This window comes from Rhinolophus ferrumequinum, chromosome X (genome assembly GCF_004115265.2).
Source record: "Rhinolophus ferrumequinum isolate MPI-CBG mRhiFer1 chromosome X, mRhiFer1_v1.p, whole genome shotgun sequence".
NCBI lineage: Eukaryota > Metazoa > Chordata > Mammalia > Chiroptera > Rhinolophidae > Rhinolophus > Rhinolophus ferrumequinum.
Genome location: NC_046284.1, coordinates 118,012,592 through 118,029,812, shown reverse-complemented (window position 1 = coordinate 118,029,812; position 17,221 = coordinate 118,012,592). Strand labels below are relative to the sequence as shown.

Sequence of the window (17,221 nt, the reverse complement as noted above, 5' to 3'; positions counted from 1 at the left end):
CTTTTGAATTCTTGGACTTTTTAGGGGACAGGAAAAAAGGCACTGCTCAAGGACATAAAAAAGGATGGAAATAGAAACAAAAGACAACTTCTAAAGTCCCGTTCTGAAAGGTTAGTCTAAAGAGGAAATCTGCATTCACTGGCCAGAAAAATAGAAACGCAAATACTTCAGTAATGGTTTAGCCATGACATGCAATTACTTGTGAATGAGCTCCCCGACATTCATAGAGACCACCACCAAGATCTGAATCCTGATAAGCCACAACCTGAAGAGGAATCATGGCTCCAGTTCTGGTTTCTCCGTTGTAATATCTGGCCATTGTACCCCACCTGTCCCTCCTGTGGTAGCCCTTAGTCTGGCCAATGGATCTATCACTCACCCAACTCATGCCCAAAAATCTGGAAGTCTCCCAGGATTCCTCCTTCCGTCTACCCCTTCACATCGAATTGGTCACCAAGTTTTGTGAATTCTATTTTATAAATCTATTCATTTATTGATTAAATATTTATTTCATGCCATGAGTATGTAATGATGAACTGGAGATTTCTCCCAGACCCACCCTCCAAGCTTCAAGGAGCCGAGTATCTTAAAGATGGCATTTTACAAATTAATAGCCCATTCCACTGCACAGCGGTAAAGGCAAGAAACGGAGTAGAAGGCTGGGAGGGACTAGTGGAGGAGCATAGGCTTCCTCTAGAGAAGCCTGAGGGATTTTCTCTTGGCCATGTCCAAGCTGAAAGGCGAAGAATGTATTATCAGAAAGCCGGTGATGGGAGAGGTTAAGTGCAAATTTCTGGAGGCAAGAACAGAGCCCACAGTATGGGGAACTGGCAGTTCACTACGACCTCAGAGCCTCAAAGCTGGTCCCAGCTGGGTCTTAATCTAGTAACTCACGGCCCAAAGGCTATCCATTCCTCAAAAGAAAAAAACCCAGCATCATCTTTCCTGTCTCTGGAGGATTGCCCTTCAAGAAGAGCCTCCCAGCACTTGTCATTCCTTCATCAAATATCTCCTGAGCAACCCCCCCGCCCCCCTCCCGCGCAGATACCCGCTAGTACCGGCCTCGCAGTCGCAATACTTCTCGCCTTCAGAATTTTCAATGTATTGGAGAATACAGAGCTAGAAGGAGCAACTCTGAGCACTGGGGTTGGGAAACCATGCTGGAAGCGAGTCTTACGATGTTAATGACGTGGTAAGGACCCATGAGATTCACCGCCCACTTGCTCACCGCTGTCACTGGGGGGCTCCAGGCCTGCCACCTGCTTGTCCTTGCCCCAGTGCTTTCCTGACTCTTCCACCACCGCCCAAGACCACTGCCCATCTAGAACCGACTCCAACCCCTCGTAGTCCTCGCTTAGCCACAGTCGGCGACGCGCAACTCTTGTAAGGTGGCCGGCGCGGCCAGGGAGCTCCTGGAGGGCAGCCACCAGCGGGCCTGCCCACCTTCAGTGCCCACCCCAGACAGGCTGTCTCCTACATGCCTCCCACCCCCGGGCCGGAGAGCAGACACCGGGCGCGATGACCCCATGGGCACAGCCTGCGTCAGCCGCCTTTCCCACCAGGGCGGGAGGGGCCGCTCTGCCGGAAGACGTTAGCCACGTCTGGCGCTCCCCTCTCGCAGCCTTCCCGGGCCCGGCGGGGACTCGCGGGGACGCGCTCGCACGGGAACGCGCGCGCCTGGCGGCTCCGAGGTCCGGCAGCAGCGCTGGGCGGGCAGAGGCGGGACCGAGGGAGGGACGGCCACAGCCTCCGCCATTCCCCGCTCCCTCCCTCCCTCCCTCCCAGCCCCGCCGCAGCGCACCACCTCCTCGCCCCCATCCCACTCCCTCCCAACCGCGCGCGTTCCGCTCGCCCCGGAGCCTCGCCCTCCGCCAGGATGAGCAAATGAGCGCGAGCGAGGGCATGAAATTTAAATTCCACTCAGGGGAGAAAGTGCTGTGCTTCGAGCCTGACCCCACCAAGGCGCGAGTGCTATACGATGCCAAGGTGCCGCCGCGGAGGGACAGGGAGGAGGCGCGGGCCGGGGTCCCCGGACGGGATGTGGATGCGGGTGCGGATGGCGGCGCGGAGCAGGGGACGCGGCGGGCCCGGGCGCTCCCTGCCTGTGGCTCCTGGGCATGCACGGCGCCGCGCGGACAGCAGGGGGCGCTCGCGGGCGCCGCGCGGGGGAGGCGGGGGCGGGGCGCTTCCGCTTCCGCTCGGCGCGCGGGATGGCGCACGCGCGGTCCGAAACCTCGCGCCAGCGGTGTCGCGAGGCTGTGGCCGCGGCGCTGTTTTGCGCATCCGACGGCAGAGAGGGCCGCGCGTCCAGGAGGCCGCCCACTAAAGGCCTCTGCCTTCGCGTTTAATCTTTCTTCATCTTGCGCGGTCCAGCGCCGCGTGGGCTTTCGTGCGACGCCCTGACCGACTGACCCAGGTCCTAATCCGTCGCGCCAGAGCGCTGCCCGTCGACTTGCGACGTCGTTGCCCTGGGGCCCCAGTCGTGTTTGGGCCCAACCCCTCCCGTAGGCCCCGAGGGCAAGGTTGACCCGGTGCCTTCTTCCCTCAGGGCCTTGCAGCATTTATGTTTTCAATCCCCGAGTCGCGCCCCGTGCCCGTCCACCTAAGGTCTCGGGGGCTCGCGAGGGACTGAATCACGTCTGCAGCTCCTCAGGTCTGGATGGCGAGAGGGAGCGGGCATCGCAGTCCGGGGGTGGGGGCTGTCCCAGGTGCGTCTGCGCAGCGCTACCCATTGGGGAACTTCCTAAGGACCCCGGGCTCTGCGTGTTCTACTTTTGGGCTCCGCCCCCGCAGCCCCTGTTTTCTGTTTGCTTTCCTATCTCCTTCCCCGCCTTGAGAATTCCCAGGGTGACACGTCCTGTCATTTGCCCCAGATGTCCCCTCTGGGGACACCGCTTGATTGGGAATGGCATAACCTACTAGCTATCCTGGCCGTGGACACAACGGAACTGAGGAGACTACAAATCCCAGAGGTCTCAGGGCTGCAGCTCTCTTGTCTGGCCAGGACTCTTCTTTAGGGACAAATTCGCTGGCCAATGGCTTCAGAAGCTGCTTTCATTCTCACACTCCAGAGACCAATCACAGGGAGGTTGGAGGGATGTTTCCTATTTTGAGGCATCCACTCAGGAATAAAATGGAATTGAAAGGGAAAATGTTTCAACGCAGGTCTCAGTCTAAAAAGGAGCGAATGCTTTCTTTTCTTTTAAAAGAAGATCTATGATCTAGTTGTCCTGATCTAGCTTCTAGTATTCTGTATGCTCTGTAATTTGTGGACAATATTTCCTGGTTTCAGATCGTCGATGTTATTGTTGGGAAAGACGAAAAAGGCAGAAAGATCCCAGAATATCTGATCCATTTTAATGGTTGGAACAGAAGGTGAGTATACTTGTTAAACTGGACTGAAAATTGATCATCTCTGCAGCACCGGAACATTGCAAACTTCTTTGTTAAATTTTAGAAACAGTTGTAGGAAAGCTTAATTTCCTGTTTTTGCTTTTTATCAAACCTTGCCTATTCAGAATAATGATTACTTTTAAGTTGACTATATTTGTGTTCTCTGTGGGTAATTCTGGAAACCCCAGTTGCTTCTGTGTCCAAATAAGTTCCTTTTTCAGTTTATTTGCATCTTTTGGTGATTTTAAAATATTTAAATAGTTTTCTAAAATGTATATTTAGAAATGTATATTCTGGGTCAATTACTGTACCTGTGAGGTGCTTTTAGCATTTGTTTCATACCAAACTAAAGTACTGACTTTTACATCTCTTTTGTTTGTTTGATTAGCTGGGATAGATGGGCAGCTGAAGATCATGTCCTCCATGATACTGATGAAAATCGGAGATTACAGCGTAAACTGGCAAGAAAAGCTGTAGCTCGCCTGTAAGAATACAAAAATCAAGACATAAAATGTTATGCAATATAGTTCCTCTTAGTATTCAGAATTTTTATGATATAAAAGTAAAATATGACCAACGTGGTTTAATAAGTAATTTTACATATTGAAAGTGTGTTAGTAAAGAGTGTTTCTGTTGTATTCTAAATAACTACTGTGTTTCCAGAAAGGGTATTGTATGATATTCTGAAATGGTGATTACCATTTATGTTCTAAAGTTTAATTATCAGGTACTTAAGAATCTTTGTTACTATGTCTTGGTGTTACTTCAAGACCCAAATCAGTCAACATCAAAATTTGTTTCAGTCGTGTTTTTGTTTTTTTCAGGAGAAGCACAGGAAGAAAGAAGAAGCGCTGCAGGTTGCCTGGTGTCGACTCTGTCTTGAAAAGCCTCCCTGTTGAAGAAAAAGATGAAAATGATGAGAACTGTAAGTGGCTTGACTTATTTCCTCTGATTTAAAGAAATGTTACCTAGTTTTTTATGCTGCAGGATTGAGAGGGAAGATTCATTGAAGTTATAGACAGGGAAACATTTTAAGCTCATTACGTATTTTTTGTTTTACCTAGCAATAAGCACTTCCTCTGATGACAGCAGTGAAGAAAAGGATGAAGCAATAAGTGAAGAAAGTGATATTGAAGAAAAGACTGAAGTGGTAAAAAGTTTTTATTGTAAAAGCTCTGTCTTCAGTATATATTTTAGTGGTAAAATTATATGGTCAAATTTTCCAGTTGTGAATCATTTTGTAAAAAGGTGTTTTTTAACCAAACATTATGAAGTTGTACTTCATGTTTAAGGGAAAATAGCCCTTATTTATAGTCACCGTGTGAACCTCTTGGTGACTTTTTATACGCATAAAGTATTTCCACAAATCATAGTTATCTCTTTTCACTGAAGTTGTGAACTTTATTTTTATAATGGTGACTAAATTTTTAAATCTTGTGTATCAGAGTTTGGCATTTTCTGCCTGCCTTCAAAGTTAACGTGAATCCTACTGGTAAACTTAAATGGGAAGAAAGAAAATAAGCATTTGCAGTATCGTTAGTGCACTAAGACAAGTTAACTTTTGGCCTTTAATGTAGTTTCCATTAGAACATGTGGGATCGTTACTGGTGTAAATGTCGAAAATTAACTGGGTTTGTATCATATAGGCTCTTGTGGGTTAGTCCTTTGGATATAGACTCTCCTACTGTTTTAAGTAATGTAAGGATATGGAATTGTGATATTGCAGAAGGAAGAACTGGAGCTGCACACAAAAAGGGAGATGGAAGAGAGAATAATAACTATAGAAATTCCTGAAGTTCTGAAGAAGAAGCTTGAAGACGATTGTTACTATATCAACAGGAGGAAACGGGTATACAGAGAGAACGCGTAAACATGGATTTGTAACAGAGCGTTCATTTAGCCATATTTTGTTATCACAGACTCAAACAATTGAGAAGCTTGGGGAATGAAATCTATATTTTGGGTTATATACTGAGTCAAGTTTCAAACTTCTCTGACAGTAGTGCTCTGCTGCTGATTAGATTCAAGTGTGGAGTCTTTCCCAGCCCTGGCTACCCCTTAGAATCCTCTAGAGAGCTTTGCAAAGTCCTGCTGTCTGGGCTTCAACCCAGAGGGTAAGACAAAATTGATCTGTGATGGGGCCCGGCTGTGGATATAGTCTTAGAGGCTCCCCAGGTGGTTCTAATGGATCACTGCTTGCTTTTATTTAAAAAATTAATACTGTAATCTACATGGGGATGCGATCAGTAGAAGAAAAACATCAAAGAGCTTCAAAGCACATTTATTTAAAAGATTCTCTTCAAAATAGAATTGGCTTTGTTTTTGAGTTTAAAAAGTGTTTTGAACCAGACCACTGTTTCTTGGAATATATGGTTTATACAGTGAGATGAGTGCATCACATGTCTATATTTTTATTAACAGTTAGTGAAACTTCCGTGCCAGACCAACATCATAACTATTTTGGAATCCTACGTGAAGCATTTTGCTATCAATGCAGCCTTTTCAGCCAATGAGAGGCCTCGTCATCATCATGCTATGTCACACACCACCATGAATGTGCATTATATCCCAGCAGAAAAGAAGTGAGTGGGAGAAGGGGGATTGGCATCTCGTGGTTCTCTCTTTGTGTATTAGAATAGTGACTTCTATTTAGAACAGGTAACACTGTTTCTGTTTCATTTATTGTGAATTAATACATCACTTAACACACAGTTTAATACCAAAATACAGTCCCTTTTTGAAATGTTCAATAACTATATGGGTATCTGGTCTGGATGCAACTCCAGACTAGTTTGTTCAGTGATGTATTTGGGATTTAACTTGTTCTTTGAGGAACACCAGAATGGGCAGTGAGAATTTTTTCAAAGCTTGTTTATAAACACATCTTTATTACAGTCTGAGTACAGTAGTATCTCAGTTTTCTAACGTCTCCATTGACGAACATTTCAGTTTATGAATGTCATAAACCCGGAAGTAATGCTTCGGTTTTCAAACACGCCTCAGAAGTCGAATGTGTCACATGGCTTCTGCTGAGTGCAAGATCCTGAGGCCTAGCTGTCGGCTGATTTTGAATGTTTCAGAACTTGAATGGTGTTCCGGAACATTCAAAAACTGAAAACCGAGGTACCACTGTAATCATCCTCATAGCGTGCCTTGGTGCGTGTGACCCAGCTGAAGTTGAGTCAGACAGGTGGATTGTTCAAGTCCAGACAGGTGCTAGGAGTTGATCGCGTCCGCTCCGTTCAGCTCCCAGCGACTGGGGTCTGTCCAGCTGTAGCACTGGCTGCTTGGGCACTCGTGGGGCACTGAACGTGCTCATTTCATTTGTTTTCAGTGTACTTAGTTCAAATCATAGCATACTTGCTGCACTTCATATTCTAGGTCTGTGTTCCCATTTAGTTCTTTATTGTTGACATCTACAAATTCATTTCATTCTTTATGCTTGTAGATGTTAAATATAGAATGTTTAAAACTCTGCCTTATGGAAAACATATTATCTTACTGTGGTATTCGGGGAAGTTGTGTTACTTTATTGCGTCTCTAATCTCTTCTTTTTAATCCTTCCAGCGTTGACCTTTGTAAGGAAATGGTGGATGGATTAAGGATAACCTTTGATTATACTCTCCCACTGGTTTTGCTCTATCCATATGAACAAGTTCAGTATAAAAAGGTGACTTCGTCCAAATTTTTTCTTCCGATTAAGGAAAGTGCCACAAGCACTAATAGGTAAGTTAGCCTGCAGTTCACCCATCAGATATCAGCAATCAGAGAGTTAAATCTGTTTTTGAAGATTTCTGTCTGGTGCTGTGTGGCCAGCATGTTTGGAGGAGGGAGAAGATTGAAGAGTGGTGGTTTTCATTTTTCCTGGGGAAACTAAGTCATCATTCACTTTCAAATGGCTCGGAAAGAGTTTGCCAAGTGGAGATTCCAGTGTAGAGCACTTGGTTGGATTTTGAGCAGCTGTCCCTGTCTTTCCAAAGACACTGGGGTGAAGAGAACACTGCTGGAGAAGGGTAGGAGATGCGGGTTTGAATTCAGCTCCCTCGCTGGTTGTGGGACTTGGGGAGATGCCTTCTGAGCCTCTTGCTTCTGCCTCTGTGCTCTGCATAAGCCACCTTTCCCTTCCATCCCCTTCTCCCTTCCTTCCTGGCTCCTGGTTCTCTGTCTGCCTCATGACCGTCTCTTCTCAGCCTGCCTTCCTTTCTTGTTGGGTTCACCCCCAGGTGACAGGCCTGTGCACCTCCTTGGGGACCTGTGTCAATGTCCCCATGCCCTACTCCAAACCTCCAGGTTCCCAGTGTCCAGGTTGAACTGTGTTTCCACATATTTGAGGCTTTTCCAGTCCTGCCAGTAATGTGGTGAGAGATTGTGGCATTCTCGAGACCAGGGTTTCTCAGCTTTGGCCCTATTGATGTTTTGAACCTTATCGTTCTTTGCTGTGGGACCCGTACTGTGCACTGTAGGATGTTAAGCAGCATCTCTGGGCTCCACCCATTAGATGCCGGTAGCACATTCTCAATTGTGACAACCCAAAGTGTCTCCAGACAGTGTCTGTGTTCCCCTGGGAGGGCAAAATCCCTCCCAATGGAGAACCTTCTCTTAGACACATATAAAAGGGGCATCATAATCTCTAATACCAACAGGCCTCACAGAGTTATTGAGAGAGTTAAAATGATTTTATATGTTACTTTTTAAGAAAATCTTTGTTTTGGTATGTTTGGAAGTAAATGTTTAGAGCCCTCCAGGAGTGGACTTGAGAATGTTTTCTATTCTTTCTGAAGGAGGACATTTAAGAACCCCTGCAGATTTTGGGGCGATTCTGCCAGCTGGGTATGTGTGACACTCTTTCCTCTTCTGTAGGAACCAGGAGGAGCTCTCACCAAGCCCACCTTTGTTGAATCCATCCACCCCGCAGTCCACGGAGAGTCAGCCAACCTCAGGTGAACCGGCCACCCCCAAAAGGCGCAAAGCTGAGCCAGAAGCCTTGCAGTCTCTGAGGCGGTCCACGCGCCACTCTGCCAACTGCGACAGGCTGTCTGAGAGCAGCGCCTCGCCTCAGCCCAAGCGCCGGCAGCAGGACACATCTGCCAGCATGCCCAAGCTGTTCCTGCACCTGGAAAAGAGTAGGTCCATTCCTGGGTCCTGGAGGCCATTCAGTTTTGCTTGGTCTGGGCCAGGTACTGCATCCCTGAGAGGAATCCAGCCAGCAACGGGGCCTAGAGCACATGGTCACAGCCAGATTTGCCCACTGGCCTGCAGGAATTAGACCCAGGGCTTTGGCCCTGACTGAGGCTCAGGAGGCGTTTTCCCTGTGAGCAGGCTGGCTGGGAGGGGGCGCTACCACACCTTCAGCTCTGGAGTTGGATGCTTGGCGCCTACTGCTTTAGTTAGCTCTGTCTCACTAGTCCTTTGCAATCACTCCCCATTCCCCCCTCCCCCCGTCCTGATCTGCCATACTAGGTAACCACTAATTACTTCCTGCCCCTCTGGATTTGCCGCTTCTGGGCATGCATATCGGTGGAATCATGCCATATGTGGCCTTTGGTCTGTGGCTTTCACTGCGCATAATGTTTTCCAGCTTCATCTTGTAGCTTCTATCAGTACTTGATTCCTTTTTGTTTGTTTGTTTGTTTGCCTAATAATATTCTAGGTACTGTCTTATAATAGGAGACTCTTATTGTTAAAGACTAATAACTTCTCTGCTGTTTGTAACAGTCTTCCAGCGGTCTTTAATTCATGGCTGTGTGATTTATAAGGGAATAGTTAACATCTTTTCCTTTTGCAGAGACACCTGTGCATAGCAGATCATCCTCACCTGTTCCTCTGACCCCTAGCAAGGAAGGGAGTGCGGTGTTTGCCAGCTTTGAAGGCAGAAGAACTAATGAAATAAATGAGGTAAAGAGCAAGTGTCTGCTGTTCATCCCCAGTGGGTCCTTTTGTGGTTGTTCAAGTCCTGTGGGAGGACACGGGGTTTCCTTGGAAGCCTTACACCTCTCTTATCGTTAACAGAATGGTTCATACTCTGTGTAATACTGTGTTGTTGGTTTCTAAAATGAGAAAACTGTTAGGATTCCGCTCTACACTTACATTTATCTTTTCTCTTAAGTACTGAAATATGAGTACAGTAAGTCCTCGCTTAAAGTCATCAGTAGGTTCTTCGACTTTAAGAGAAACGATGTGTAAAGGAACCAGTTTTCCCACAGGCTAATTGATACAAACAAGATTAAGGTAAGTTCCTAGGGCATCTCATTGACGTTATAAGGAAATGATGTGATTTAAGGACCTCCTGTATTTGCATTTTGTAGAATAGGTGTCCGAACACTTCTGCAGAAGGCTAGAGAGTGAATATTTTAGGTTTTGCGGGCCACACAGTCTCTATCAAGACTACCGAACTCCCAAAGCAGCAACGGGCACTATAAATGAGCGTGCTATGTTCCAAGAAGACTTTATTTACGGACACAAATTTCATATCAGATAACTTTCATGTATTATGAGACATTGGTGGGATTTTTTGCTCTTTTTCCAACCATTTCAAAATATGAAATCCATCCTTAACAGTAAAATTATTGCCATCCCTTTGAAAGTGTGCTCAACGTCATCATCATGCCAGACATTTGACCTCAAATTCTTACCTTGCCACCAGGTTTCCATTTTACAAATGGGGACACTTTTCATTTTAAAACTTCATTTTTAAGGCCAGTTAACAGATGTAGGCAGTTTCAGGGGTTCAGGAGATGTCTTAGTCCACTGGGATATTCTGTGAATCTCACCTAGAAGGTGGGATTTCCTTGTTTCTGTGTACAGGAGAAGATGACTTTACAAGGTAGAGAGAACATTTGATGACGGTCAGCAAACTTTTTCTGTCAAGGGTCAGATTGTAAATATTTTCAGGGTTGCACACCATACGGTCTCTTTCTAGACTACCCAGCTCTGCTGTTAAAGCATGAAATTGGTGTGGACAGTTCGTAAATGAATGGACATTGCTCTGTGCCCCCCAAATTCATATATGCAGACTGGCAATTGAATTTCATATGATTTTCACATGCCATGAAATATTATACATTTATAACAACCGTTTTTCAGCACAAGAGGGTCTGACTGGATTTGGCCCAAGGGCTATAGTTGGCTGACCCGTGATAGAGAAGATGGAAAACCCAACTTGTTTTACAATAATGTTGAGGAAAAGTTAGGAGTTTTCTAGTACAAGTTTTCAGACAAGAAGGTCCTGCTGGTGGTGTTATTAGGTTGGTGTAAAAGTAATTGCGGTTTAAAAGGTTAAAAATAGTTGCAAAAACCGCAATTACTTTTGCACTAACCTAATATTTAAAGGGAATGATGTTTCTTTTAAAACACATCTGAATCTTCAGGCAGGGCCATTCCCACTTTGGTCAGTGGCGTGAGCCCGCCATCTACTGGTGATACATACAGCTGCAAGCTGCAGTGAAAAACGAGGCTTTGTAGTAAACGGTTGAACTTCAGCAGGCTCTCACAATGACTCGTGAGACCTAGTGCACGCATTCCCACCTCTATGAGTGTGTTTGAACAAGGGCTCTGCATCCAGATCCTCTGAGACTCTCGTCCCGATGCTGTTTGCTGCCCCGCTGCATCAGGAGGGCTTGGGTGCACACGTTCCTTGTGAAGACCGCAGGTGGCTCTCGTGCACGGCCTGGCTGAGAATCCCTCCACTAGAAACCTGTTGTTTTTCCCCTTAATGTATATAGGAGATGATACCCTGCATTGAGATGCAGAATTGAGTGAGTGAGGTGGACTGCCTTGCTAATTAGCTAAATGACCAGCTTCTGGACACGTGTGCTTCATGCTGCCAATGATGGCAAATTTCTGTATGTTCACCACAGGGTTAGGTGCCAGGGGCTGGTATGAAGATGCTCAAAATGGCATTCTACAGCACAGAAGTGGGGGATCAGTGAGGCAGGGGCTGAAACTACAACCTTTGGCATGGAGTCACACAAAACTATGGGAGTACTTGTGAGCTTCTGTGGTTTCATTTTGTTAAAGTGGCTAGCTACATCAGCCTTTTTGGAGTTGTTTTGGCATCCTGCTTTATCTTGTAGAGAGTTTCTTTTGATCCTACTGTTTCCAGATTAAACTTCACAGATCCCAGAAGGCAAAGCAGCAACTCAGGAGAATAGTTCTATAGTTAACTGAAGCATTTCTACAGAAGCTCGTCAGAGTTTTGAAATTCAGCTCCTATTTTAACAAAAGCCCAAAAATCCACCCGCAGTTCTAAAATTCAAAGTGAAGGAAAAGAAATCAGTTACCAGGGTTGAAGTCTATTTTCATTTGATTCAATGGGTCAAACTATTAAGTTTCCAAAGTGAATATAACATAGCAGGAATTAGGGAATCTCGAAACAGTGCTAATATTGCTCAAAACATCGCTGGGTTATTATTTTTTTTATTAAATTGCAGTTATTTTATTTTATAAATATATAAAAGCAATCCAGACAATATACTATAATTGGTCAGAAATGTTTTTTGATATATTTTAGTGATCATTTTATTCACATGTATATACACATTATCATCACAACGAGGAAAGGTTTAGAAAGGATTTTTTTGTTTTTTTCTTTCAAGGAAATTAATGTGCTTATGTTCCTTTTTAATGATTTTATGAAATTAAAGTATGCTTTGATGACGGGAAAGTAAGTATTCAACATCTGTTCACTAACTCAACCAAAGAAAACGTGCATGCTACCTCCAAAGTTAAAAACACCTGGCAAATCTTAATTACACCACAAAGTCAAGGGAGTTATGTAAAAAAAGTAAAGGCATTTGGGTTTTTTCAAGTTCCAGATGACCAGACAGAAAATGCAAGTCTTCAGCTAAAGAATAATAATGATAGCAAACATTTATGAACTACTTTCTATGAACTAGGCACCATAAACACTTTACGTATATTACGTCTGGGTTACTTTTTACTGCTTCATTCTCTAATGCAGCAAGGCTTTCCAAGAAAGGAAAAGGGGCAAAATGACCAAAACAGTCACATCCCATTAAGGTAGTAGCTGTTGAAAATTAGGAAATCAGATATTTCCTTAATCTAATTTTAAGTCTTCCCCCCCACCTTGTGTTTATTTTGATAGAGGCATTTTTTCCCTCTACATATAACTTACTGTTACAATTTTTAGGTGATTAGAAGTGTCTCTATGTTGCCAAGAAAGGTGGATCCTCCTGTGATTGATTTAAAAGGCAAAAGTGTTTTTCAAAATTACAGAAAACTAATATCTATGCTAATGTATGATCTATTTGAAAAATAGTACTTCCGTTTTTCTCATGCCCCCTAAATGGTAATTCCACCACTAAGAAATGAACATTAACATTGTGGTGTACACTTCTTGGTATTTTTTCCTGTGTGTCTGCATAATAATTACATTTATGCTATGTATTTACTTTTTTGCAAGTGTCTTCTTGAACTTAATCGTTTTGTAGCTTGATCCTCTTCAACATGATACATTATATTCCTGTATCCTGGGATCATGCTCACAAAGAGCTTCATGGGAATCAGAGGGTGGCTTTAGAACTTTCACATTGGTTTGTTGTCACTGTTTTCCCCCTTTTTCTGGTCCAGCTGTGGAGTAACTCCTGCAGTGCCAGAGGGACGACTGGGAGCTTGGGGGTGAGAATGTGACACTTGACTGGTGCATTTGCCTGCTGGCCTGAAAATGTCAAAGTACATGTATTTCTTCTGGAATTCCAAGGGTTGAGATCTGTTGGTAATGGAGCGTTAAGATATAATAAAGCGTTCCGTTCGTGCTTTTTGCAGGTCCTCTCCTGGAAACTTGTACCCGACAGTTACCCACCAGGCGACCAGCCGCCTCCACCCTCTTACATTTACGGGGCACAACACTTGCTTCGATTGTTTGGTAAGAAATCCTGCTCCTTGTGTTCTTTTTGTGTGTGTGTGTTATTGCTTTGGTTTTAACACTCTTGTTAGCTTATATACATCTTGTGGTAATTTGGGGATCTGAGAAAAATCATTGAAAGGTGACTTCAAAAAAAATGAATCTTAGGGCACAGCTCACAGTGGCCCATGCAGGGATTGGCGTTATCAGCCATGCTCAACTGACCTAACCAGCCCCCCTACTTTCACCATCTGGAATGCTCTTTGCACAGGTTTCTTGGCTCACTCTTCCATTTTATTCAGGTCTGTGAGGCTTTCCCAACTGCCATATCTAAAATAGTGCCCACACCCTTTCATTTTGTATTTCCTTATGTTGCTGTAGTGTTGTAAAGAGCATTTAACACTGTTTTATTATAAATAACAATACAATTTGTAAAGAAAAAATGAATCTTAAATTTCATAAAAACTATTTGTAATGTTTGTACTACTACTTTGTCTTTGTGTTCAGGAAGAGTTTTCAGTTTTGTTTGATGATGTAAATGTTAATTTCAGTTCAAATAAGGACAAACAGAGACCCAGACGATCCCTGAGTGTCTTACTCGTTGCCGGATTCTGCCGATTATAAATGGTTTTGCTTTTCTTTTTAATGTAGTAAAACTTCCAGAAATCCTTGGAAAGATGTCCTTTTCTGAGAAGAATCTGAAGGCTTTACTGAAGCACTTTGATCTCTTTCTGAGGTATTTCTATTACTTTGTCAAAAACTTTACTGCCTTATGTATGACTTTTCTGAATTTCTCTTTTGCAGATGTGGAAGCTAGCTCTGTGATATTTTAAATAGTAGCAGTGTTACCTAAGTGTGGTTGGTTCTAACTGTAATTGTTACATAGGGGGTTTGGGGCTATTTCTTTTTTCCATCTGGTTTTTGAGTCAAGGGTATTCGTTATATGGGTAAAAATTTTTGTGTCTCTAGAAGAATCCAGTTGTATAACCTCGTGAAAAGAAAGTTAACTTTCTACAGTAGAAGTGATTGAGGTTGATAAGTTAATTTTATGTTTTATTCAGGAGTACCTTAAGTATTAGACTCTGTTGCATGTACATAAAGTAACTTAAATATTAACATTTACAAGTTGGGTATTGGTGTTTACTTTAGAGCTGAGATAAATGACCAGTAGTCTGTGTTGACAGTGTGAATTCAGAGAAAGGTATTATTTCTTTAACCTGACAGAGCCAGTCATTTTATTACATCATAGGATCATTTGCTCTGAGCTCCCCACCGCCCCCGCTACCGCCACCGTGCTGTGGCCCCGGCCTCCTTTATGCCTGGCCCAGAATTCTTCCACCCAAATGTCTACAGATCACTTCCTCTCCTTGGCATTTCAAGGCTAGTCGTCACCCTGGCTCACCCAGCTCGTCCTACCTACCTGGGTTTGTTTCTTCCTTCTCTTTAAGGGGGCGCCCTTATAGTCAGACCTCAAGCTGTAAGAGCTAATCAAGTAGGATCTCCCACAGAGTGGAGAGCACTCCAACCAGGCAAATCAGTCATGGAGTTTTTAAAAGATACTTTCATGCTGGCATTTTGAAAAAAGTGTGAGTGGAATTAGGCTTTATAACATTTTATTAGAAACAATAAAAATCTCTCTTCCTTTCCAGCCTCTCCCTCAAACAAATCCACAACTCTATTTGGCATAAAAATTTTATAAGCCAAAATCAAATAATGCCAATAAATATGAAGAGGTGGCAGTAGCTGCGAGTTAGCATAGGAAAGCCTGCTAATTTTGAAGTATGCCCAATACAAAATAGAATAGGGTTTTAAGAAGTAACTTAGAAAGATTTACAAACAAATACTGTAATTGGTTTTGAAAATGTATCCGAAGACATCAACCAGAGAATCAGTGGACTCAGTAATCACCAAAAAAAGTAATCACCTTCTTCTGCAATCGAAGAAGAACAAGTTCACTCTCGAATGAATTTTAACTCGGTTTTTACTGAAGAAGGTATTGTAAGGTTTATCCTTAAATTTTTAGGAATTTGGACAGATGGGCAGAGGCCAGGGAAACAGACCTGAAGCTAATTAACCAGCTTACTGGTGAATGTGACCCATGTGAGAATGTTTTAGCCCTCCATAGTGCAATTTTTGACGCTTCAGCATCAAGGTGGCACGTGTGTATTGCAGACTCTTGAATGGCCCCATGTTAACATTCATTGTCAGACATAAGTCAATCTTGTATGTGTTTTGGTACTGTGAGCTGGAACGGGAACACCTTTTGGTGTGGCAAATTAGGGTACAAAATGCCCTTTCCTAGTTATACCATTCAATTTTGGTGTGACTTAGCCACTATAAGCATTGTGAATTTCTCAAGTGACATTTGTTGAGTTTATAACTTATTTTTTATAGTTTGTGTTTAAAACAGGAAAATACAGAAATAGTCACTGAGGCCTTTTCTGCACAGAAGTGTTTCTATAACCAAGACTGCCACCTAGCGGGCTTTAGGTTCTCTTTCTATTTGTATACTTGTTAGTGAAAAGATTCCAATGAAATCCATTTTTCTTCCTCAGACTAAAAAAGAGTGAAATGTTAGCATGGTTGGAGGTTAAGATTTGGCTTGTGGTGTTTAGTCCTTACTGTGGTGATCATCCAGCTCTTTTCTTTTCCAGGTTTTTAGCAGAATACCATGACGACTTCTTCCCAGAGTCTGCCTATGTCGCTGCCTGTGAGGCACATTACAGCACTAAGAACCCCAGGGCGATTTATTAAAGTTTTGGTGGTTCTGGAAGAATAACTTCTCTGTCTAGCTTTGCGCTCTGGGTTCCCAGTGGAGAACTGGGGAGATGGTGGGCCTTCTTTACAGAGAGAGCAGATGTGATGCCCACCCCAGGGCCTCTGGCAGAGGCGGGCCCGTTTATCTGAGTTGCTTACATACTGTAGTTATTTTTGTTAAGGAGTACTTCCTTGGTGCCTGAATGGCCTCCAACGTCTGAGCCTAGCCACTGTACACGTCATGTGTGACAGCGGGAAGAGAGCAGCTGTGGCCCCAGTGAAGCGATCATGGCTGTGTACAGAGGCGAGGCTGTTTCAGTAGACATTGGAGTTGGTAGCAATACCCACATTTCTTAGTTATTTGTTAGCACTAAGCAAAGTTGTTTTGCAAACTGTTTTCGTTCTTATGATGAGACTGAGCAACTCTGTCCAACAAATCTTAGTTTTGCTTGGAAACTGCAAAGTAGTCCCAAAATATTTTAGAGGGAATTGATATTGATGGCAAAAGAAAATTTGCAGCTATACATTTGCTTGTTACAGTTCCTTTTCTGTAAAACCTTATTTTTGGTGATCTAAAAAAAGTGTTGCCTGACTTGTTTGAGATTTTACTGCTATACTTTGTTGTGTAATGTTATGGTTCACATTCTGTAAAACGTTATTTTTGGTGATCTAAATAAAGCAGAGCCCGTCTTGTTGGAAAGAACCAGGAGAGAGTTTTCACTCTGGCTTTGTCTTGTCTTCTTTCGTTATTGCAAAGGAACAGTAAGGTAACCTCTTGACTCATAACTTTGTTTTATTTTGTTTTACCTTTGTGCCTTTATTGTTAAGGCCTTTTGTTTTCCTTTCTTTCTTTGATTTTGTCTCACTGGGTGGCTTGACTGGAAGGTGGTTCCTGGAAGTTAGTGCAACTCTTTGCTGTCTTGTTACCGCACTCTCCCTGGCTGTTGCATTTATCCTTCTCCATGGTGACCAGTTTACGGTCTCTCCAGTCACCCTGTAGTCCTCATTTTAGTCTCTCACACACCTCCCCTTCTCCTCTCCCCCAGGATGCTTTAGAAAGTTCTGTGTCAATTGAAGGGATACCAGTACCATACAAGCCTTGAATATGGTACTTGCCTTTTCTTGGAGCTCACATTAGTTGACCTTAATTTCCAAGGATCACTGGTCATGAACAACAAGGGCCACGGAGTATTTTTAAAATTTTGTAAA

The 17,221-nt window shown here is 43.7% G+C and overlaps 1 protein-coding gene across 4 annotated transcripts; it reads left to right on the top strand.

Annotated features, from left to right (window-relative positions):
* Window positions 1-1,764: 1,764 nt before the first annotated feature.
* Window positions 1,765-16,721, top strand: MSL3 (MSL complex subunit 3). Of its 4 annotated transcripts, none has more exons than XM_033110628.1 (13): window positions 1,765-1,986; window positions 3,293-3,375; window positions 3,782-3,877; window positions 4,218-4,318; window positions 4,458-4,543; window positions 5,120-5,242; window positions 5,815-5,975; window positions 6,961-7,119; window positions 8,254-8,516; window positions 9,179-9,288; window positions 13,177-13,276; window positions 13,907-13,991; window positions 15,910-16,721. In XM_033110628.1, exons 1-13 carry the CDS (start codon window positions 1,885-1,887, stop codon window positions 16,007-16,009), a joined length of 1,569 nt encoding a protein of 522 aa, XP_032966519.1. In that variant the 5' UTR covers window positions 1,765-1,884; the 3' UTR covers window positions 16,010-16,721. The 4 variants fall into 4 exon arrangements, with proteins under 4 accessions (XP_032966519.1, XP_032966527.1, XP_032966534.1 ...); XM_033110636.1 differs by having other exon boundaries at window positions 1,876-2,050; XM_033110643.1 differs by lacking the exon at window positions 1,765-1,986 and adding an exon at window positions 2,252-2,416.
* Window positions 16,722-17,221: the final 500 nt, after the last annotated feature.